General features: G+C 30.0%; 2 protein-coding genes across 2 annotated transcripts; both read right to left on the bottom strand.

Annotated features, from left to right (window-relative positions):
- Positions 1-1,069: 1,069 nt before the first annotated feature.
- Positions 1,070-6,308, bottom strand: LOC116772188 (pupal cuticle protein 36-like). The gene is made up of 3 exons (XM_032664285.2): positions 6,160-6,308; positions 5,240-5,828; positions 1,070-1,754 (listed from the first exon to the last, which is right to left on the bottom strand). Exons 1-3 carry the CDS (start codon positions 6,166-6,168, stop codon positions 1,528-1,530), a joined length of 825 nt encoding a protein of 274 aa, XP_032520176.2. The 5' UTR covers positions 6,169-6,308; the 3' UTR covers positions 1,070-1,527.
- A 15,102-nt stretch (positions 6,309-21,410) lies between these two features.
- Positions 21,411-23,903, bottom strand: LOC116772167 (uncharacterized). The gene is made up of 3 exons (XM_061528236.1): positions 23,889-23,903; positions 22,679-23,777; positions 21,411-22,560 (listed from the first exon to the last, which is right to left on the bottom strand). Exons 1-3 carry the CDS (start codon positions 23,901-23,903, stop codon positions 21,434-21,436), a joined length of 2,241 nt encoding a protein of 746 aa, XP_061384220.1. The 3' UTR covers positions 21,411-21,433.
- Between the last annotated feature and the right edge of the window lie 1,743 nt (positions 23,904-25,646).

Here is a 25,646-nt window from a genome sequence, read left to right on the forward strand (position 1 = left end):
CTATAATGTGCGAAGATTTCTAAATATAAATCTGTAAAGCTCCGTATGTAGGGACAACTTCGGTTAAACATACAGGATAAAAAATTTGAACTGCTTCAAATCTTCACGAGGATTGTGATTAAGAGTGAACAATATTTTTGGGCATCACAATATATATTTTAATAATATATTTAATAAGCGGTAGAGCCTAGCTGTGGTCAAATAACTACAACTAAAATATGGGCTGGCTTTATCGGAGAAGTCTTACTCTCTCACAGAAAATCGGCGTGGAGTAGTCATTAATGACTGCGTTTCGTCCCATGAGTAAGAGAGCCGGTTGCCCTTTCCCTGTTCCCACCCTTTCCTGTCATTTCCATATTCCCACCCCTCCCTTTTCCTTAACAACTAAGGTGAGTCACGCATGTCGATGGGCGTCGGTGGCTACTGCCCATCGAGTAGACCGTCTGTTCGTTTGCCAACTTTTACATAAAAAAACAACAAAGAATGATGATGCCAACTTTGACTTAGCATACAGAGCATTGAATATCCATCTCATTTCTTTTCTACTGATGATATATTTACCCGATCTAATAAACTCTTATTATATGTCCTTATTTTACTATTAACAAAAACATCCCAGTTGCGAAATGTCCTAGTCTTACCAGGTCTGACCCTGTACGTATATATACATAACATTTCGTTACTATCAAAAAAGACAAATGAAAAGCTATTAAGTGCGTTAAACTTTTATAAATTATAATTTTATATCAGCCAAATTATTGTTATTATTATTTCTAAGTTTTATTACAAGATTTTTGTTTTGAAAGTGTAGTTGTAGTTTTTAATGAAATTACGTATATTACCATTGTTTAGATCGAACTTTAAGAAAAAGTATATATTACTGTTTTATATGATTCAGGTAAAAATAGTTAATAAAGTTATAAATAATATTTTATAACAAAACTTAATAAATGTAATCATATAGTAATTAATATTAAAAAAAAATGTTTTTATCTATGGTTTGTGTGTATTTAGTTTTACTTTATTTATTTGGTGCCAGTTCCTCGTGATATAGAATAAAAATAATATATATGCTATAAAACATTTATTTTTCATTAAATTATTTACAATATTTATATAATGACAAATCGTTTCATATTTTAATACAATCTTTATCCTAGTACTGTCCATTTACATAGCCTTTTCTAAACTAGCTTACAATTAAATATTATTTAGGAGAAGAATGAAACAAAGAGATAGGAGAATGTTAATGAGATCACATATTATGAAGAAAAGGGAAAGAAAGACTGAGTAAATAGACACGAGTATTAAAACATGTTTCGTTGCCGAGCAAAGTCAACGTCTTTGACTGCCTAGCCTTATTACAATCACATAATCGGTTCACAGCATAAATCGTTATTGTATTCATAGATGGCGCTATACATAAATAATGCATACAGCTATGTTTTATATTAGTTAAATTTTTATTTAATTAAATAGATGGAATTTAAAAACTAACAAAAACATAGCTTATATTCTGTCAATTATTTAGTAACGGTATCCTGTTTGGGAGTTGTAGTTTCCGTTGCCAGAGCCTCGGGCGCCAACGTTAGGAGCGAGGTATTGGCGGGACGCAGCGCCAATGTTTGAAGATCCACCGAAACCTGATGAACCACCGAAGTTACCAGCCTGAGAGTTGTAACCACGGTTGCCAGAGTAGGCACCCTGGCCGGAGTAACCCGCCGCGCTTCCAGCACCCTCGCCGCGGTAAGAGCCTGCGGATATCGTAACAATTTTCTCATAAAACAAATGCAATATATTTCTATAACAAATCATAATTCGCAGAAGCGATTACTATTTAATTATTATGGTGTTGCTATGCCTTTTGTTGCTTAAGTAGTAAAACTATTAACGACAACAAGTATACGACAAAGCTTTTGAAGTAACAATGAATTTTTTGTAAAACATGATCTAGCGCTTCACAGATAGAGTTTTTAATTTCGATCAATTATAAAATTGCAGTTTTTGATTGTTGTTGCATCGTTTAAGTTGACCTTTAGCAAACAATCGGCTCATCAAGTACAAGTGGAGCGGTAATTTTGAACCATTTTCAATTGCGACATCTGTTTCACACACAGCGTGTATTACGAACTTTAACGTTTTATTACGTAACATATAAATTAATATATCATTATGTGATATAATCATATATTTTTAAAATAATTTACTTTACTCAAACTTATTGTAATATAGTTCTAAATTTAAATCAGTCAAAATTCTATAGGTTGGGATATAATTTCGTCAAAATTGAAGTTCTTAGACAAAATTACGATTGTTCCAAAAGCTTTCATGGCAAGATATCTTAAATGATAAATCCTTAACCTTAACGAAGATCCAGATGAAAACGGATTCGCAGTTCAAAAGTTGCAATGACATCATTTATTTATGACAAGTAATTGCCTAGGTTCGTATAAATTCCATTAAATTAAATTTAAAAAACTCCGAATCTATTTCTGGTGTTAACGAAATTACTTAAAATCCTCTCATATTTCACCATTTAGTAAGCGATGAGTATTAGTGTCTGGTTTGAGTGAAGGGAAGGTGCCGCAATACAAACGGTTTAAGAATTTAAAATTTTATACACCAAAAATAAGTTTAATTAAATACAAACCTTGTTTTGTTATGCTTTTAAACTTACTTTTTTGTAACCATATGAATGTCACTGTATTTTTTATACGTTATATATATGTATATGTATGTATATAGAATATTGTTTTCTACGTCATTATAAGTTGATTGAGGTGATCATTATTTCCAGGCCCAAGAGGAATGTATTGTATTAATTATATAATTATCTTCTTTGTCCCTTTTATATTCTAATGTATGATGTCTTTTAATCTTAAGATTCTCTCACAACGTCTCGTAACTTACATTTATAAACATCAGGCAGGATTTTTAAGTTTACACCTTTGGAATGCCGTGGAGGTCTTACACGATATTTTCAACTCCGGTAAAAGAAAAACCTAGACCGAGTCACGGGTATCAACTAGTTTTAAAACGAATTAACGAAGTGTGAGAAATATAAGTGAATGTTTGAACGCGATAACCCGACGTAGCTTTGTTGAAGTTTCCCGTGTGATGGGAACATATTTTGTCACATAAAACGCTTTTATAGACTAAACTGATGTGAAACGGCGTTTAGTATAACAAATACTGTTTTAGTTTACGAAATATATGTGCAATGAAGATATATTGTGTAGACTGTGGTGTAATTATATTTTAATATGAAGACACATATACTTGTATGTTCAGTTACCAATATCTGTTTCTTCTTCAATTATTTTTTAATTATATGTATATAGGTATATACGATACCATCCTAAAACCTATGCCGATCACTAAAGGAATTTTACTTATTATAAAATTCATCTCTTCGAAACTATATTAATACTTTTAATACAAAATAACATTGCTTTTAATTTTAATGTTTTAGATGAAATATGATGTCGATTTTAAAATCTAAACAGACAGTTCTAAAAGCGTTCACGTTTGAGTAACGTTAAATCATCATTAGTCACTTCACTTGGCTATTGTGATGAATACATTACAAAGTGTTTATATACTACAAATTATTATAATATTAAAAGATGTCTAAGAATATTAAAAACGCCAAAAAATTATCTCACCCCAATTATAACTAACTTTCTTAAGTAATATTTAAAAAGTCACGGTGGAAATTTTATTAACCACATAACGTAATAGTTATTTATGAGAATAAATCAGAAATAGTCACGATTTGGACGGGTCTCATATAAAGCCTGAGAATCATTACATGGTGAATATTCCAACATGCATTGAACTCACGATATTTGCGAAAACTAGCGTATATAGGGCAATAGTCAGACTTTTGTATCTCTGTCAAAGCTCTGGCCGCTCTCGCTATATACTTGATCTGGATAACAAAGTTACAATGCGATCCTTCTTAGTAAGTAACCTTGAAGCTCAACCACGCCCTACCATCGAATATCAAAGTGAGATCGATACGATTGAAAGTACTTCACAGAATCTAAGTCTGACCCTTTGATTCTAAGAACGAAGCTAAATAAACACCATAAATGTATCGGAAAGATTGCCTCACATTAGAAGAGGTATCCGTAATGTATAATTTAGCACAAACGATATGATCTTAGCACTAGGTGCGTACAAATTAAACCAGTTTAAATGATCTTCAATAAATTACGTTATACAATTTACTTTAACCCTTGACCGAACCGATTTGCTTCCTAATATTCGTGATGCAAGTGTCTTATCTTACTATTAAGCTGACCCAATCAAGCGTAATTATATAGAAATTGCTTCTCATAAGACGTTACCTCTCATTAAAGAGGAGTTTCGTGAGATTATATCAACTTTTTATAAGTTACTTAAGTAATATTGATTGATTTTATTGAAATACATTTTCGTGTTTGCAATAATGAAGACCGTGAATAATTGTTATATTGAAAGTTTTTTTTTCAGGACAAAATATTTCGATACTAACATGAGTGACGTAGTAACTAACAGTGCTATTAAAATATTGGGATTTATGCCTTTAATAAAAACCCAAATATACTATTGTACACCTCGAATATTTTTTGCTCTAATCTAGTACCGGGTATGGAATGATGCAAAAAGTATTTAATTTCGATGTAACATTGTTCAAAATGTTCTTGGTTTTTATTAGTTGTAAAGATAGTAAAAAAACTAAGTTCTGAAACTAAAAGTATGTGGTTTAGTTTCATTGAGAATTACACATATCTTTTTGAACTTATTCATTATCAACTTGGCCTATTTATTCTAAAGGTTAAATTCTGCTCTAACATCAGATTCCTTTCTAAAGAATTTTATTACATCAATCTTGCTTTTTGCTCAAGTAATGTCGTTATAAAAAACATTCTTAACTTATTGAATCCTTAGATCGATCGGTGTCAGTGTATTTAATATTTGCTGTACAGACACCAAACCGTCTTTAATATTAATTACATCATCTTTGCCGTCATTATAAATGATTGCTGTCAAAACCGGCGCTATAAAATTTATAGTGTTAGTATAAACTTGATAGTGATAGTTCGATGAAAATATTTATAGCTTCATTTATTTGATGTTAATAGCAGCGAGTATTCTATTCGTATGTTCTACATTGGTAATATATTTCTAATGATCGAAATGACTTCTCAATAATGTAAGGTTTTATGTTTATGGTGTGAATAAGTAAACTTACCATCGTCAACGATGCCAGCTGCTTCGTCACGAGCGTTTTGCTCCAGGGATTTCAGGATCGCCTCAGGGATGGGAGGAGGAGTGGGCAGATGAGCTCCACGTGGTTGGTAACCGTTCTCATCAGCAGTGTATGTGATGGAGTAGTCTTGGCCATCGTCACCCTTGTACGAGAAGCTACCCTGAGATTGGACACCATTAGTGGCCACCCCGGAAGCATCAGCCCTAATACCGTTGGATGTTTCGAAATCGTATGAGAATCCTTCAGCAGTAACTTCGTTGTTGTATTTCAGAATTTGGGCGTTAGCGTCGGCGGGGTTGCTCTTTCCTACAAAACCTTGGTAGCCTTGACCGGCTCCTTGTCCAAAACCTGAACCGCCTCCAACACCGGCTCCGCTGTAGCTTTGTCCTCCAGCATTTCCCCCGAAACCAGCGCCGCTAGGTCCAAAGCCTGCTACAGCCCCTCTACCAAAGCCGGATCCAAAACCAGAACCCGTAGCACCATAGCCTGCGCCATCTCCACCTCTGGGAGGGAGGTATGCGTTGTCAAGGCGGGCTGCTGAGCAGACTCCGAGAATAGCGGCAACCACGAACTGTAAGAAATCATTTTTTCTTTACGAAATTTGCAATTCAAGTAAACAAGGAACCAGAATTCCTATAGCCGATCTAGAAAGGGAGTACCAGAAGATTAATCTTCTTTTATATTTTTAATTTTTTTATAAATATGCCTTATGTTTTATACATTATGCTTATTCCACTGAAATTTCTAAAGTGGAAATAAGTTGCCCGAATTGAAAATGTTAATACAATGAAAAAATAAGTAATTCATTAGTTTCTTGGTATATATGTATATTTATATATACAGAAGGTTTAGGATTCCACAGCTCTAGCTCTAGTTACCAAGACAACTAAGGACTAACTTACCAGTTTCATATTAGTAATAATTGTGATTCAACTGATGCGTCTTGCAAGGTTTGAGATGAACTGTGCTCTCCTTAGATCATCTTGACGTTATATACCTCCCATCTTACCTTAGAACGCTCTGTAGTAAAAAGGTATCATGGCCATTGCATTGCGGTGCACTAGAGATCACTAGATCGCTTACTATCCAAGGGACCATAAAGAAGAGGAGGCGAATTTAATTACAATGAGGTCAATTAAGTATAAGGTTTTTATTTGTCAAAACCTTGATATTTCTAAAAATTTAAAAATCAGTCATAAGGACTAAATAACAAAACATAAATTTAGTTCATAGTTTTTGATCAATAAACAATAAAGAGAGTCGAAAATTATTTGTTTAAGCGAAAGGCGTAAGCTTTTACTTTTTTGTTTTAAGTTTCAATCTAAATAGCTCTTCTTAGAAATTAAAGTTCACCAAAAGGTCTAAGTAACGGCAGCACTTTCAAAGCATCCGGCTACCTTTCAACTTAGCTTAGTCATAAATATTTCGTTGATAGTAATAAATGCGGTAAAACCAAATGATACATTTTAAACAGCAAATACTTTAATGACAATGCTAGGATGGTATTCCTTATAATCCGATCACGATATTCTACTTAATAATATCTCTAAGGATAATAATTTTTAATATAGTTTAAAAAATCTAAATATCCTTATTTTATAGCATTGTCGCTATTATGATGAAATGCCTTACAAAGTTTTCCATATTGGATTCGTTGTGTATGAAACTTCAAATTCAGTAGTTGTATTCGAGGTACAATAATTAATTGTAAATAATGTTATGTGAAAATTAATCAAGATATTTTAATCAGACATGTCACGTTTTGCATCACGATAGCCGGCGGCTTTACTCGCCCATTCGTCCTTACCTAACCGATCTAGAGAGACGTAAATGTGAATCGATGCCTAAAGGCTTGGTTTGATAAGGAATTGATGTGCATTAACAAGTTATAATCGTTAAGTGAGTTTATGAAGTTATTTGCAATGTTTAGTTAATGTTACAACTTAATTGATATAAATTATTGAATGTTAATAATTTTATATGACAGTTATTTTTTCAGTAATATGACTAGATCAGCTATATGGCGGACTGGTCTGAACCTAAGCCAAATGGCACTATATTCTTATATCGATGAAAAACAGTGAAAATTTTAAAAGTCTATTATATTAATATTTTAAAAACTTGCCCCAAATGAAGCTAAGTTAAGCTAACTATGAGACATGTTGTTTGATTTCCAATGTTTGTGGACGTTCGTGGAGCTTGGGTAAAATACATGATTTGATATACATAATTGTTGGATTTACGTTAATTTAAATTATTTCAATGCTGAAACAAATATATAAAATTTAAAGAGTATACTATACTATAGTGAGCGACTTAATGTATTGAATGTTCTTGAACTGAAATCAAAACATCATAAAACATTTAAAAATATAATTATTATTTAAATATATGAGCAATTTTTTTGATAACCAAAAAAAAAAAAAAAAATTTTAATTACAAGCCATTTGAAAATAAGATGAATTTAGGCAAAGATCTTTCGATAAAATCAATGATTCAGAATCCTAGATACACATCCGTATGGTTACAGCAACGTGAGAAAATCTTATTAATTTTGTAACAATTGATTCATATCCACTGCACTGTGGTTATGACTCGTTTGCAAGACTACAGCGATACAGTATAGTTAAACTAAAAAATCCAATATTTAATTATACAAATAAATTAAATTCATATCGATTGTGCGAATATATGAAGAGGAACGTTTATAGTATTGAAATGACAATTTTCAAATAAATGAATGGGCCTTGGAATGATGATCCAGATTGAAATAGTGCAATAATGTTCTAACAAATTTATTACGAGCCTATCCGTGGTTATATCGTTGGCCAATGTCATTTGAGTATTAATTCTGGCCGTGTGATTGCAGCCACGTCTGTTTATAATTATATATTTTTTGTTAATATTTTTCTTTATATTTCCATGTCCATGAAAGTAACAAAATATATATTTTTTTAAACTCTCACAGTTTTAAGCAATGAAAGTCATGAGCCACAATTTATTTTAGAGGATTCATCTTTTTGGATAAAAGATATGTATTTCGCGTGACAATTAGAATTTTCGTAATTGTTTAAATGAGACTAAGTTTTTCGGTCTATATGGAAGTAATTTATCGCGTCTAGCCATTATCGCTATTGTTATAAAGTACTTAATGGTAATGTCCGGATTAGGATGATATAAAATAATAAAAAACGCGTTGTATCCAAAAAAAACTTACTTTTGTTTAAATAACTCGCAAAAGTCTTAGATTTCATTAGTTTTATTTATTTAAATATACATAAAAAATACAAAACACATTTGTGTACACGCGCAAATCTAACATACCATGGCATAATCACAGATTTTTTACTTAAACATCAGACAGCAAATATATTCCACCTTTCATAAAAAAGATCCAAAGCGTAAAGCAAATCACTTATACAAAGAGGTCATTAAAATTTGATCTTGTCACAGTACAATTCAGCATGACATAAATAATTTAAACATCGAACGAATAATAAAATCTTGCCATCATGAGATCTAAGACTTTCGCGAGTTTTATTCATTTAAATGAAACTAATATATTTCGGATATACTTCAATATAGACGAGATGTCGTCTGCCCGTGATCACGGTTGCTGAAAAGTAACCGAAACGTCGGGATTACGTAGTTTTAAAATAATAAAATCCGCGTAGTATATCCGAAATATATTAGTTACATTTAAATGAATAACATCTTGCAATGTTAAAATCAACTGTAAAATTCTCTTTCACTAACACATAAACATGACGTATGAAAATGGTGTAATGTATACTGCTAACTATAATAAAATATAAAATAACATATATTTTCATATATTATATCCACATAGAAACGTTACTGCGTTACCAATCAATGTCTATTTCAATTAATATACTAGAGGAAACAAATTTAATTTAATTTAAATATGAAAATTACACATTATATGCCATGTACGTGTTATGTTTGTTATTTAATTCTAAGTAATAGGCTGTTTTTGTTATGAAAAGATTAAATTAAGGCATTTAGTAACATTGTAACGTAGTTTTCTGCATAGCATATAATGTTAATGTTCAAATACATATTAACTCTTACTAAATACGTACAAAAGTATTAGCTATTTCTAACTGCTGAAGGCTAAATCAGACAAAATGTTCATAAATTTATCTCCTGGCGTCATTCTAATGATGTAAAAGTAGGCAACGTTACTTTAAACTTTCATCGAAATGCGTGCGAAGGTTTTGCGTAACGGACATTCATACACCCTTGCATAAATATTCATTTGTAATATAAGTAGGATATATTTAAAATTAATAAAAACGGCACGCTCTACATGTCGAAGGTGGCATCAGTCACGTAATGATGAGCAAGGGAGGGTCAATACCGAATTCTTGCGCAAGGTCATCGTAAACTTTTTATATTTACACACTTTACTTTAAACTTTACACGCCAGGTTTATAACGATCCGGCTCTCGTATATCCGTAGTATAGGTTTGTTATGTCTATAGGAATATTTAATTTCAATACTAGTTTAGTAAGAAAAGTCTCAATACTATTAAACAATAAATAAAGTAATAAAACAAAAAGTAGTAAATATTCTCCGTTGCTTTATTAAGACTATTTTCTGTTTAAGCTTTTCCTTTTGTTAAATTCTTTAACTGTCGACATTTTAGGCATCACGCCTTTTACAAAGGTTTCATACCTTATATTGTATCCTCTTGCTTATCTTGGTTGTTGTAGTAATGGTTTTAATATTTCAAATTTTCTGAACTATCATGGAAACGAACATAAATAAACATAAAGATCGTGTTTCTTTGTATGCAATAAAAAATATACACTATATATTTAAATTGTGTAAATAGGAACAAAGGCGGACGTCCCTAATTTCGTATATAATGCTATTTAAAAGGAATAATAGTTTCATAGAGAAATTAAACACAATCTGGCTCTCTCAAAACGTGGTCACATACATATGTACATGTATGGAATTCAACAGACACAGAAGAAAAATGATATGATTTATAGTATTTTAATAAACAAGTAGAGTAAGTGCTTTCACATAGAACACCCATTATTATATAAAATAGTATATACATTTAAATACTTTCATGGTAACGGTCTGTGAGTGTAGTTACATTCACGAACATTTCATAAATACCTTTGACAGCTGAACTGATGAGCAAAGATAAATAACACGCAAATTATTAGATTGCGTAAAATATATCAGTCAAATGAAGTCTACATTAAACGTGAGGTCAAGAGCTTTAGTAAATCCTATTAAATGTTGATGCAAAATCGTTATTGAATGTGTGATAAATATATCACTCGTTTTTGCTACCATATACACCTCGACCTCTTTTCTATTCTGTTTCAAAATTCTGATAGAAAAAGTATGGACTAATGAAAAATAAGGATATTTATATTATTGGGTGATTTATCATTTCAATTTGAATTTTCAAATATTTTAAGACGTTTTCTCATTTATTCTTCATTGATATACCCGTGTTTCTCTTCATTGATTAATTGTTACTAAAACAAATATTCTAACCGAGAATTCATGTTTTATATTCCGATAAAGTATGTTCTAAAGTTTATTCAAGGCATACCTCAATATATAAGGGCGATCGGTAATCTCGGTAATCATTCCTAGAATATTTAATTTGTTTTAGTTATATATCGCTGGTCTTATAAACAATCTTTCTGCTCGTAATTATTTGGCTACCAACAATCCCTAAACATTAGATATCGCAGGATGAAAAGTTGATTCATTTTTAATTAATTGCATTTCAAATTTAAAACTATTTTGAAAAAAATGTTCCTCACCAATTTTGTTTTAATTAGACCAAACATAGATTCAGATTTCAGTTGTTTATATTCGCTTAGTCACATATTTGTATACCGGTTATGTGTTAAAAAAAAATAGGTTTATGTCATTACACATATTCGATAATTGGTAAATGTAACCAATTTAATAAGTGAGAAAAGTGTAATTTAAAAAAAAACTGTTTCAACAATTATAAAATATTTAATAATAACAGCGAATTTATGTAACCAAATTACATTATAAGGGAATTATTTGTCATTCACCTCGGGAATATCAGTCTGATTTATCTCATGGGAATTCTAATTGAGCCCAATTTGTATTTTATAAATAAAAAGTGTCAATATTCGAGAGATCTAAGTTAAATTTGTAAATAATTTATTGTCTTTGTCAATATTTCCTTTCCCTTCTGTTTTTTTTTGTTTTCCATAACCATCTATTAAAACTCGTGTATTTAGTAAATGATTACTGGACTGATACAAATTAAATTTTTTTAGTAGTAAATAAATTTTCACAGATCGTGTATGGTTAATTTAAACCAAGGACACTCTTATTCAATATAAAAACACTATCACTTATAGCAAAGTGAAAAATATAATCGTAAAAGCTTTTAAATATAAGATATAACAATCAATTACATAATCTAAATCGTTTAAAGAAAGACATATTTTTTTTTTTATATCTCGTGGCACAAATCCCAAGACTTTAAAGAAAAATTTATACAGTGATCTATAAGACATTTCTTTTTAGACAACAAATATAAAAACATATTAAGTGTCTTTAATGTATTTCTTATTTTAATTAACAATGTCTGAAATATCTATTAACTAGCTTCTGTCAGGGTTTGGCTAACGCAAACGCTTCGTCATTTTAAAAGCCATGTCCACAATAACTAATACATACATAACTCCACGTAACTGGACATTTTACATTTGTTGAGAAATAGAAATTTCTTAAGGATTTAAATATCTATTATTCTCCCAAGATGTATTGTCAAAACGCTGTATTTTATTCATTTTAATGTCACAGATAATTAAATCTTTTTATTCATGAACAATTCAGAATAAATGTTGATGCATTCGTTTTCTTTCTTTTAGCTTATATATATTGTTCTCTAAAACGGAGTCCGGAGCTACTGTTAGAAGTTACTGTTAGTTAGTTACGAAGCTACTGTTTGCGGCTATTAAAGCGAATATTAACAAAAAAATATATACCACATTCCACGTTCATGTTTTACCTTATATATAGGTTGACTGAACTTACAAAATATCTTTGATATTGCTTGCAGCTGTATTTAGTGCGATGATTGTGAGTTCTGGAAGCTGACAGGACTATTTTAGTCCTATTCTTTTGCTTCCTCCTGTATCTCTAATAGTCTCCAGAATTACGACACACCTGGTAAATCTTCATGGCATACACCAAACGCCGTTTCGTTTCTTATTGTTTTTAAATCATCATAATATCTGCTAAGACCTGTGACGGAACGATGAGTAATATTCCTGTCATCGTTATGTCTACGTGGAGGCTTAACTTCTAATTTACACTGATGAATTATACAAAACTCCATATACAACCTAAACACATTCCGATGCTCATCTCATCTATTTAGAGATAATGAATGCAATTAATTAAATGAATATTATAAAAAAAACTGCTTGTTGTTAGACCTTTAACACATTTGTTTATAGCATTATAAAATAATAATCAAGGTTAATTCTTGTTACTAGTAATTAAAGGATTAATTGATAATCCGACATGACGAACAAACCTAATTCAAGCTGTGTGACGCTCGGATACCAGACTATTATTAATTAAAAATATTGAAATTGAGTTATTTCTAAATAAACCATAGATATGCAGTTTTTAAACCATAGATTAAAGACAGAAATTAAAACTACAATTTTATTACTAACCCATTAAAGCTAAATTTATAGCGACTAAATGCTATTATTATGGGAAATGTTTTCTGTGTACCCTTATCAGACGTTAAATACGCAATATATGATCGTGAAAATTGTCACGCATGCGGCAAAGACGAGAACAAATACTATTTAATAAATAAAACCACATAAGAAACTAATATTATTCGGATTACTACGCGTATTTTATTATTTTTTAAAAAACTACATACATGTCACACTACATAGATGTGATACTCGTCTGCCCGTGATCACGGTTGCTTAAAAGTAACCGACACATCGGGAGTATGTAGTTTAAAAAAATAATAAAATACGCGTAGTAGGTTATCCGAATAATATTAGTTTCATTTAAATGAATACTCGCGAAGATCTTAGATCTCATTAAACAAAACCATAATTCTAAATATAATATTAAATTACGAAATTGAATTCTAAATTTGATATTCAATATCAGTCAATGTAACTTTTGTGACTCACAGATAAACAAACCAGAGAAATAAAATAATATTTGTGACGTTTCATAGAAGGGAGCGTTCAAGGATTCGTTTTGCATTTCAATTCACTAATTATATCTTCATTACACGCCATCTGAAAGCATAAGGTTGTATAATGAATTTATAATATAAAGCAGACTGTATTCTATATTGATCCACTTCTTATAACGAAATGCAATATCATTCATGCCCCGAACCCTTCAATTTACAAAATAGCAATACAATGAGATAACTCTAAATTATTAACATATCAATCATGGCACAAACACTTGACATATATGATGTACAATTAATGTAATTGCTCTTACGTAAAACAGAGTAACCTTTGCCTATTAAAAATGAGAGCGAAAAGCGATCGTCTGCGTTTGTGTGGCTTACAGCTAAGGCTGCTTACAAGCATCAATGTATCAAATATTAATGTTATAAACGTTTGAAATCAAGTAAATATTTATACGTTGTAAGTTTATTAAGTATACAATGGAAAATGTATTTTTAAAAGGACAGATGTTTTTTAAAAGATTTTTCTATATTACTTATTCCATACTAAAAAAAACTATGACTTAATTGTTCTAAATATAACTTCTATCATATCATTTAAAACACAGTGACATTACAGTGACATGAACTGGGAATTTCTATCCTTCTGTCTGTTTGATAATAATAGATGACACTGCTAAGATCAAAATAAAATCTAATTTGCATCTTATACAGGGCATCTGTTTGCATTGCCTTAGTCTTAAACGTCTAAGGACGCCTGTTATAAAATGTGTATTGAGCCAAATAAGTGTTTTGGAATGAAAAAAATTTAAAAAATTCTTAATCAAAAGTGTGAAAAATTAAAATAGTTTTAGAATATAATTCCATTACCAGATTCAATTTAATGCAATAAAAATTAAAAACGTCTTAATTTATATTGTCTTAAGAGTTATTTAAGTCCTAATTTCAAAGATCACCGGTAGGTTGGAGGCAACTAAAATGTTATTATGTTAATGATAGCCAAATCATAGCACCAATAATTTAAGCCGACCGGTAATTTTCTAAATATGTATTCTGAATCTGTATGTGTAATATTGTTTCTTAATCCATAAACCATAATATTGAGAGCAAGCGATGCACGATCTTTTTGATATAAAGGTCTTTTACACGGACATTAAACGCAGCGTTTTTTATTAAACAAGCATGGAAAGCGTTTTATTCGTTATGACTACATGAAAGACTTGATATAGTTTTTTTTTTATAAGGCTTCATTCGCACTGGGATCGTAGAATATCTTATAAAAGTCAACGTTTTTGCTGTAATTCTTTATCCTTCACTGTATTAAGCGATAGTTTAATTGACGTGTTTCAAATAAAAAGATAACGCAAGAAAAAATATATTATTCTTGATACTAGATGTGACGTAATACGTCGTATGGTGGTTGAAGATGAGTGACACTGTTCACACATTATAATTTATTAAAGCCTTCGGTAATAATTTAATGCAAAGAAAGCAAATGATATATAAATAACAGCATTTTATAAACATTTGTGTTTTTAAACTATTTTTTTTTCTGTGGAAACTGTGCATTTCTTTTTGTTTATATTTGTTTTAACGAAAACAACAATTATTGTCTCATTAAAATACATTGGCATAATTAATTGATATGAACTAATTACTCGAAAACCAAAGTTTCGCAATACAAGCGAAGTAAACATTTAGAATCTGAAATCGTTATTTCTTAAAAAAAAATCAATCCAATACATCGCATTTAACAATTATATTTTGTAATTCCGATAGTTAAGTAATCGCTGCGATTTAATATATCAATCTGGTATTCAACAAAATGTTGCAATTATCGACAAGCGAACCATCCCACGGAATGCGTGCATCAACTACAAGCAATCGTTGAATTGCAATGCAATTATAAAACACTATCCGACTTTATATATCATGAATTTTGTTAGAATTAGCTTATGACGCAACTCTGCTTAAATACCTTCACAAAAATAAAATCTTTCCACCCATATATGTTTAAGTCTAACAAACTATGTCGAAATTCTCAATAAAACAAAATCATCTTTAATATAGAAAGGACATACTTATGCGTAACGTACGTATAATTTTCATAAACGACATTTGAATGTTACATTTTGAAATAAATTCCCCATATTGTAATATAAATTTATACGACCGACTAAGTAGAGACTAGCTGACCTTAAAATTAATCTCTTAAATAATTATCATCTAAATTATTATGTGATCTGTTTTAGAACTGCAGCACTGTTACGCTTGTATTCATCTTAGTTGAATAGATTTAATCTATTTAAAGGCGTATTATAAATATAGTAAATTGGAATGAAGATTTACCAAATTGATTGAAGACTCAATCCACTATTACAATGTACTAACATTTAAGTTAAATTTTAATAATTACCAAAATGAGTTTTATAAGCAATTTCCTTATTTGTTGTTTTTTTTATACAACATTTATAAAAAAAAATCTTTTTACTATTCGTTACGAAGATTATCGTAATTATTTAACATAGCACGGAAATGGCCGGGAGATGTTAGCCACAAAACCAATTAAGATGATTAATGTGTTGACCTATTTACTCAAGTTATGCCTATGCTATAATTTCTACAATATACGTTGCATACATTCTCACATAGGATATTTATAAAATAAGTCTCCTTTACATTTTTTGTAGATTAATTAAAGAATATAAATTCAACTTTTAAGTCTGTAACTATATCCGTCTAGAGTCTAGACTGTACTCTAGATTCAAACACAAAATATCAACTAAATGTTAAATAAAAAAATGTTATTATACTATGTCATGTCAGAGTGCTGTAACAAAAAACGCTTGACTTATAACTTTGAGCTAATGACTTGATGCTCAAGGCCGTGTATGAACGTGATTGCTCTATTTATATCTATTATTGTATTATAAAAATAAAGGTTCATGGTCCTTGACAATAGGTTAACTTATAAAGTCAATTATATACCGTAAATATGAGGCAATTACTGTCTATTTTGAAATGTACTTAAGCCTATTCGACATGTTATATTTAGGTAGTGAGCGAAAAAATATACGGATCTTCTTATATTTGATATAAAACATATATTGTTTGTTACAAAAAATTAAATTTTTTTGCTCGTCTGTTCAATGTAATCAAATAGTGATCACTGAATCAATATGTTTTGTTAAGTTATAGTCGTTCTGCTCCTTTCTATTTAATATTTTGTCAGATAATTAATTGGATATTTTTTTGTAATGAAAAAAAATTTTAAAGAGCAAAACTATTTTTTTTACATAATACTTGGATTGTAAAATAATAAAAAAAAATAATAATTAATAACTATAGTTATGTATTGTCACATTCAAGAATTTACTTATGAAAGAGGGAAAATATTTGTAGACTGTATGCAAAAACGCGCTCAGACTCGGTTGCTGGAACAAATTTCTTACATATAACTTAAGGTGAGAGGAAAGCGTTGCATGTCGACACTGTAAAAACAATATTCCTATAAATATAAATATACATAAGCATATAATACATGTATATAGAAATTTAATAAAATATTTATATTTAAATTGCATAAAGTGATCGAAGATTCATTCCTTTCTGAAAAACTATGTACCTTTAATTAATAAACAAAATGCTTGTACATTGTAGATAGTGTATAAGGAACTAACTGTATTTTATTGATTTTAATAAAATTTTCCGATGCCCCAATTGTCTTAATAATTCCCTGTCTTTACACGCACCATCGTCATGTGTCATATAATGTTGCTGCTATTAATTTACAAGGATGCTTTAAGAATTATTCAATTACGCAATTTATGTCTGATACATGTATTTGTAAAACGTTAAAAGATCTTTTGATTCATTGAATCCATGGCTCATACAAAGAAGATTGATGTGTCATATAATTATAAGATATATATATATATATATAATTCAATATTTTTCTATGCAGTTACTGTATACAAAGCTTTCTTGGGATTCCAGAATCGGGAGACACGTTCATAGTGATTCAAGAAACAAGTTTAATTAAGTTTAATAGAAATTTTTATAAATATATTACGTTTAGATGATTGCAATCAAAGGAAATACCGAGATCGCGGCTTCAGACACTTAATACAGTGGTTGTTGTTGGTTGGGTGATGTCTGATTAGAAATAAGTTGTACATTTTTACGGTTACACCTAACGAAAGGCGTTAACTTAGAATTAGGAAGTTTGCTAATCAACTGTTGAAATAAAAGCCATAAGATTGGTTTAAACTAAATGAAGATTTATTTTAAGTAAGAAATTAACAAAATGCGTAGCGGACAATACAGAGGGAAAACGACTGGAGAGATTAAAAAAAAATATTTGACATAAGCACGTCGTGACATCTGTCAGTTGCGTTCATAAATCCCAACATCAACAATTATTAATAAGTCCGTATATATTATCTCAAATAAAGGAGATAAAATAAATAAAAATAAAAAATAAAGAAGCCTTTTATTTCCTCCAGAAAAATTCACGCTTACAAAAAATTAATTGTTTTCTAGTATCAAAAGTTTTAATTATACAAATGAAAGTTTTAATTTAAAAAGTTAGATAAGTTAATAAGTTTTAAAGTTTTTAAGTTAATAGTTCCCGTTATTTTATGCAAGTTTTTAATACTAAATATTAAGTATATTATTCTGTAGGAACCCCTCTGCAGGTAAAGGCCTCCTCCAAATGTAGCCAATTTTCTCTGGATTGCGCTATTTGCATCCAGTTTGGACCCGCTAATAAAGGAGATAAAATAATAATTTTGCTTACAGTCATCGATATTGTTAATACGTTCAATGACAAAATAATCTAGTACGAAGCCTTGTTAATTATCGAATAGGCAGAAAGGCTAATATTTAATTCTTTTCAATGTCTAAGTGTTATCATTCAGTTCGTGAAAAACCTTCAGTCTGTCTTTAAACGATTTTCTTTAGTATGTAGTCAAATTATAATTAGTAATTTAGTAGATCTATTTTTAGATAGCAGTCTTCGAAGCAAAGGATACTCAAGATTTTATGTCAGATTTTCACCAATATTTAAACACCGTGCATACCGGATAGTTATACATAATTTATCATAATCTTAATAAAAGAGCCAGATATATCAAAAAAATAACATAAAAACGAACAAACGAACAAAATGTCATTGATAAATAATTATTGTTTAGAAGGAAAATGTTCACTCTCTATAATCAAAAATATCAATAATAAGGTAAGAAATATTTTCTCAAACCTAATAACGAAAGTAATACATTGGAATAACTTTAAGTTGAGCAACACTAACATATTCTGCTGTAATGACGTTAAGTCTTAACAATTAGCTTTTACAACCCAGTTGATGGACCAAAGAGGTCAGATATATATCTCTGTGAGAAGACTTTACGTGGACCAAAATATAGCGGATATATATTTTATAGCCTTTGCATTGAAATAAAAGATTCATCTGGGGCCTTAATGTGTAAATGTATTATATTGTAAGAGTATATGAAATATTTTCATTCTAAAAGTAATTTTAATCCAGAATTATGGCATGCAAAATATACCTACATACATGTTTTATTTGTTGCGTATATTATTCTTAGATTTTATCCTAAACTATTCAGATTTTCTCGCGATCTTTTGCTCCTCGGTTCAAACTGAAAATTAATATAAGTACTCGTCTTACATACATTTGATAATGTCAAATCGTATTTCATAATATTGTTAAAATAAATTCTGACCGCCTAAACGTTACCTCCAAATGCCGGGGTCGAGAGATAAAGATCAGAACATCAATACATTTCTTTTCAACAAATGCCTCACGTTGTTGAATTATCTCAGTGATCAATAAATACAGGACGTTTGCCAAAAATAGTTCTTAAGCTTGCAAAGGTTAAATTTCAGGCACGTTGTACTTGCTAGAAACATTTGTCATTTTTATGAAAAAAATAATACAATACACCTTTTTTTTCTGGGGGTTTTTCAACGAACGTATTACTGTCACTATAAGTAACAGAAACAAGTGGCTATTATAATAAATTACCAGCGCATTCATGTTGAACAAGCCTATGTTATGTTGTGTAACACATTTATATCATTAGAAATTTAATTCATTTATTTCATTATAAGTCTTATGAAAGAGTTAAAATAATACTCTCATAATCATTCTATATGAAACACAAATACCATCACGACACGCAATATTGCAATGGGACGAATTGTCGCTTCTTCATTCCATAAAGTCCTATAGAAGATAAATTGCTGTGACTCAAAAACGGAATTTCGTAGTGATTGCTAACTATAATTATTGGTTAGATAATAATTTAAGTATTAAACCTACACGGTTAGTTAATTAAATTAACGAATTTGTAACTCCTAAGGATATTGAAACTATAAAATTAAGGTTTATGTTTGTGTTTTGTTACTCTTTAAAGTGATAAATACTTAAATGAAGTGAAATGAATGAAATTACTAGATTTTGCCCCCATCTTTGTCCGTTTTGGCTTCGGGATTGGGCGCAAAAATCAATTTATAAAATATGTCAAAACTATAGATGTGGTCAATCAACCGGATGTCTATCATATCTATCATTACACATTTCATAATAAATTGGGAAATAAATGCCTATATTTTATTCTGATGTCTAACTTGCATTACTGTAAAGTTTCATCGAAAACCGTTTAGTGGTTCAGCGTTTTTGGGTAATAGCGGAACAGACATCCACACATCCGTATATTTCCTAAAAACTTTAGCACTTATAGCATTAAAAGAATTGAATAAAATATGAATAAATCATGACGTATTTTTAAATGATAAAATATATTCCAATACTGGCTCTAATTGCCATTCATTTATAATAAATCAATTGACTGGCCGCCATTTTATTAAAATCAATATTTATGTTCTGACATGACTCAATGAAATATTTTAATCTAAGTGTCATCACCTGTCTCATACGATATTATATTAATACAAATTAGTGACAAGGCAATTTTCTGTCTGTGGGTAATTTGTTTTATAATTTGCCGATTATCATATGTGATTATTAAATCATTTTATATTTCGGGCAAGTTTAGATGTGGAAGAGTAAAACGAACGATAATAATTTTAAGAGGTAAGAGTTATTTCAAGAGGAGAAGAGTAAGATGTATTGTGAAAGGTTTAATATGAATGTGATACAAAACAATTAATAAATGAATATTAAAGTCAAGTAGGTTCTAATTTGTTCTCGATGATTTTCTACAATGGACTTTTACAACCTAAAAGTACATTAATTTGTTTATACAAAGTAGTTCTACAGTATACAAAATTATTAAGGTTGTCGTTGAAATTTATCGGGCTATTTAAGTATAAAAAAAAAATTGTTACACGATATAATTTTCTTTTCTAAAGGCACTACCCACATGACTTCATAAAGTCAATGAGTAACGTAACTACTTGTTACTTTATACCGTTTGGCATTTATCTGAGTCACAAAATGGGAGTATTTTCTGAGAAATTTGCATTTAGCCTTAGGAGTTGAACTTTAAATCTGCATGAGCTTCAAAAATAATCCTACTATATGCTTTAAAAATTAAAACATTTAATTCTCTTATGCTACGTCAAAACTATTTCACAGTAATTTATTACAGCGCCATCTAACGACAGCTTTCAGTAATCTGAGCAACATCTCTAGCAGTGTGTTCAGAGTTGCATAAATTTTAGTTGTATTAACAATCATGAGATGGTGCTCGAGTATTTCTTTGTAATGATTATTTTAAATGTATAAATAAAATATTAACTTCGCACTGAAAACTAATTGTATGGAAATATAATAAATATGATATGATATATGAATGAATATTGCAACTTTAAAACGTCATGAATATTGAATTAATTTTATTAAGATAAAAAGTATAAACACTATAACTCGAAAGACAAACAAGCTCGGTCACTTTTAATTTCAATAGTAGTATCCAGTAAGAGGGTCATATTTTTGTCTCTGTTTCGGACCACTGAAATCCTCGCCTTTGATGGCATTTTCTCTATTAATTGTGAATTCTGTGTCATTTAATTCATTCGCAGGTACTGAAATGTATTCACCATAACTGTTTTGATCACTGGGCTGGGTTGTTTCTTGTTGTATAAACATTCGTTTCTCTCCCACATCTGTAGAATCATTTGGAATTTTAGATTCATCGTTGAATAAACCGTAGTCTCGATATGGGGATGGATTGCTGGAAACAGTTTCTACTTTTGTAGCTTGCAAATTTAACCTTGAAGGAAATTCTCTTGGAATTGTTGATTGATTTTCAGATATGTTTTTCTCTGAAGAAATTGCAATGGGATTATAAGCATCACTGTTGAAATTAGATCCTGTGGTGGGATAGAAGTATCCTTGATGATCTTGGGGTAGTATGTTAGTTATCCCAGTATCCCCACTTATATTATTGGTAGAATTTAATTCTGAAATTGAAAAAGTTGGAAGGACAGTGTTTGTATTCTGAACACTCGGTATATTTTTGTTTTGAACTTGGTATTGTCCTAGTGTTTCCAATACTGATTCACTGTTGTCATAGTCGAGAAATGTGTTATCATTTTCATAAACGTACGGTGTCATGAACGGTTTTCCTCGAATATTACCGTTTGTCTTCTCAGCAATAATTCGATCGGTATTCAGATTTGGAATCTCTGAAATTCTATTGACAAACTCTTTGTCTGTTACCAAAGAGAAGTCGTCGAGAGGTTTTGAGTATTCGTACCCAGTTCCATCACTTTCATTACTCAATATATTACCTTCATTTTCTGAATCATTAATATTTTCATTTTCAAATTCATCATAATTACTCTTTGATCTATCCTCCTCGTAAGGTAATAAAGTTGTGACCGGAGGTGTAAATATCGAATCTTTTGTAATCAATTTGTCTCCCATTTCTTTTTTATTTGAAAGAATTTTCTTGTTTTTGATTTCTTTCTGGTCTGTTTGCTTTTTGATGTATTTGGGATCACCTGTTTTATATTTATTTAAAAATCCTATTTTGTTTTTTGGTTCATAATTTCTATAGCCGTATTTACTGTCATCATAAGTTCCTAAGAAAGAAAATTTATATAAGTATAGTTACATAGTGCTATAGACACAAGAAGTTCTATTAACATAGAAACTAAATAACAAACTATTTCATAATATTAATGGAAGTATTTAACTTACCATCATCAAAAATTCCTAAATCTCTATCTTTTGTAGCCTGTTCTATGACTTTCATAATGGCATTAGGAATTGGCGGAGGAGATGGCAAATGATCCCCAATAGGCCTGAATCCATTTTCATCAGCTGTATAACTGACATTATAGAGTTTGCCATCATCTCCAATGTATGAATATGATCCAGTGGCCCGGACTCCATTTAGTGCAGTTGCCTTTTCATCTACATGGATTCCATTTGACGTATCAAAGCTATAAGCGTAACCATCTGGAGTAATTTCACTGTCATAATTTAAGATGACAGCTTCCCTATCTCTCTGCGCCTGTATTCTTTCTGTACGTGGCGAATAAGTGTAAGGAATGTTGAATGTTGTCTTTGCATCAGGTTTCAGACCGTATTGCGGTTGTTTTGTACTATATAAACTTTCAGATAAATTCGATGAACTGTCGTAAGTCGGTGTAGACGAAACATTGGCACCAGTTTCATATAATTTTGACAAACTAAAATCAAATGCAGCAGGTGACGAAGGTTTCGCAAAGTATGAATTAATTTCTGGAATACTGTCAATATCACCACCGTATATTTTTTTACTTTCATCGCTTATTTTATTATCTGTTTCGTAATTGTTGTCATCTGTAAGATCACCACCGTTATTAATATATTTTGTTTCTTCTATCACACTAAAAAGGTTGCCAGGCTTTGTGGTTGATGAAGTCTGGTACAATTTTTCATAATTGATTTTCAAATCACCTAAGTTAGGAGTTTGAACGAAATCGTTAGAAACCACATCAGGTGTTTTTGTTGAAATTTCTGATAATGCATACGATTCAGTTGCAGGACTGTTATATTCATTTTTTTGGTATGGTTCTGATGTACTGCCATATTGTTGATTGAAGGCTATTGGGCTAATGCGGTTGATACCAATTGCTATTTCTGGTTTTCCCAAATTATTGCTGCCAGGGTTAGGAAGAACCGTTTCCTTCGGGAACTCTAGTGGAACATCGATTGCCCCTGGACTGCCTCCAGAAAATTTTGATCCAGGTGGTGGAAGATATGAACGATCTAATTTCTCCGCTAGGGCTGAGCCTATGAGCCCCAAAAGTACCTGTAATTTTTAAACGTATATTTTTGTTCTTATACTCTAAACAAATAGAATATTTTAAGACAAAGTAATATATAAGTAACATATTTTTTACATATAATTCTATGTACAAACCCATATTATTTTCATTGCGCTCGTAGATGTTTGGAAGACAATGATGGAATATGTGTTTTAACGGGCTCATATGGAGTATATATACCATACTGAAAATTATCTTTAATGGTCAATGAAATTAAAAATCGTGATAAATTGACGAACAGCGTCACAAGCACCTAATAGTAACCATCGACGAACTGTTAAGAGCCGTTTATTTTGATATTTGGTCACGTTATTGACACTGCTATTATTGTATGGACAATAAGAGTCAAGGGGCGGTATAATTGACAGTTATTCAGAATTTACCTTCAACGGTCCATCGCAATAGAAAGTGATATCTGAATTATTTTATAACACCATGTGATTCAATATTGAAAAACAAAGTTTACTATTACAATATCTTGATTATATTCATTGCTTTAATTAATTTATATGCAAATAGACGTTCTGAGAATATTTTATTATGTGGATCCCGTTTTTAAAATGTTTCTTTTGCTTGTTTATTTGGTTCGGGAAATCTTTGATACCGCTCGTGAGATGAAGTGTTGCAGGTATTCTTACAAAGCTGTTAAGAGGGGTTTTCTTAAATAAATAATATCATTTTATTCATTTTATTATTCTTACTTTTTTATAGAAGTATCACAAAAAATAATACCTTCAGAGTATTAAGTGGGGGAAAATGTTTGATGAGAAACAACCGAGTGCATCTTTGCAATCGGAACCATAAAAGTTGTATATTTTTTTTTAGATTCTACATTAATATTTGAAATACGATACAGATACTAGTAGTACTCGCCATTTTTAACATTTTTTTAATATATATTTAAATTATAAATTGGTTAAAAATATCTGAAACTCAAAGCGAATTTTATTAATTTAATCTTTTAGTTTTTGAGGTTATAAAAAAAAAAAAATTGCAGAAATTTTTCTACAATTTAAAAATCATGAATAACATTCTAAAACGCGAGATCCCTTGAGCTTAACTCTCTTGAATGCTTTATAATTTACAATAACTTAATTATCAATCATCATAAGTAATAATTACTTGAAAATATGATCACTATGAAATATGTTAATATGTCTAACAGGTAAAAATTATTGGCATAACTGTCTCGAGTATGACACAGTTCCTCATTCATGTCTTACATCATTTATTCATCAGAAAAAAATACTGTATAAATATGTTGAATAATTTTATTCATCAATTATAATAGCATTCAGAGAATTTGAAAATTTCTTTCTCATAGTCACTCTAATATATAAGATATTTGACGTGGTCCAAATAAATTTAAGATAAAAAAGAAATACTTTTTACAAATTTATAACTCGTTATAGGCTTATTTCCCTTAATTGTTTGATAAAATATTAATTTATAATTACAAAAATAATGTGTAAAAGTGATCATTATATGTCACAGCTGAAATACAATACAACAAAAGTGTATTTTTTTTGTAAACACTGTAATTTCTATGTGTAAAATCCTGTCATCTCTTGGTATAGTCTCATTCAATAATCTGCATGGCTTCATCAATCATTATAAGTATAATTTATTATTTGCGGAAGTCATAGCGTTTGATTATATAAAGTCATAAAAACGTGTTCCTTTTAAATATTTAAACGAGAAAGTAACGGATTACTTAATAGATTGATTTCTAAAATATGTTCCGAATTACATTAAGTTACATTGACATAAATATGTATACATGTTAAATTTAACGTAAATTTTTACTATATTCCTAAAGTTTATTTACTTATAAATCCTATCACCACAAAATA

The sequence above is a fragment of the Danaus plexippus genome, assembly GCF_018135715.1.
Source record: "Danaus plexippus chromosome 16 unlocalized genomic scaffold, MEX_DaPlex mxdp_23, whole genome shotgun sequence".
Lineage (NCBI taxonomy): Eukaryota > Metazoa > Arthropoda > Insecta > Lepidoptera > Nymphalidae > Danaus > Danaus plexippus.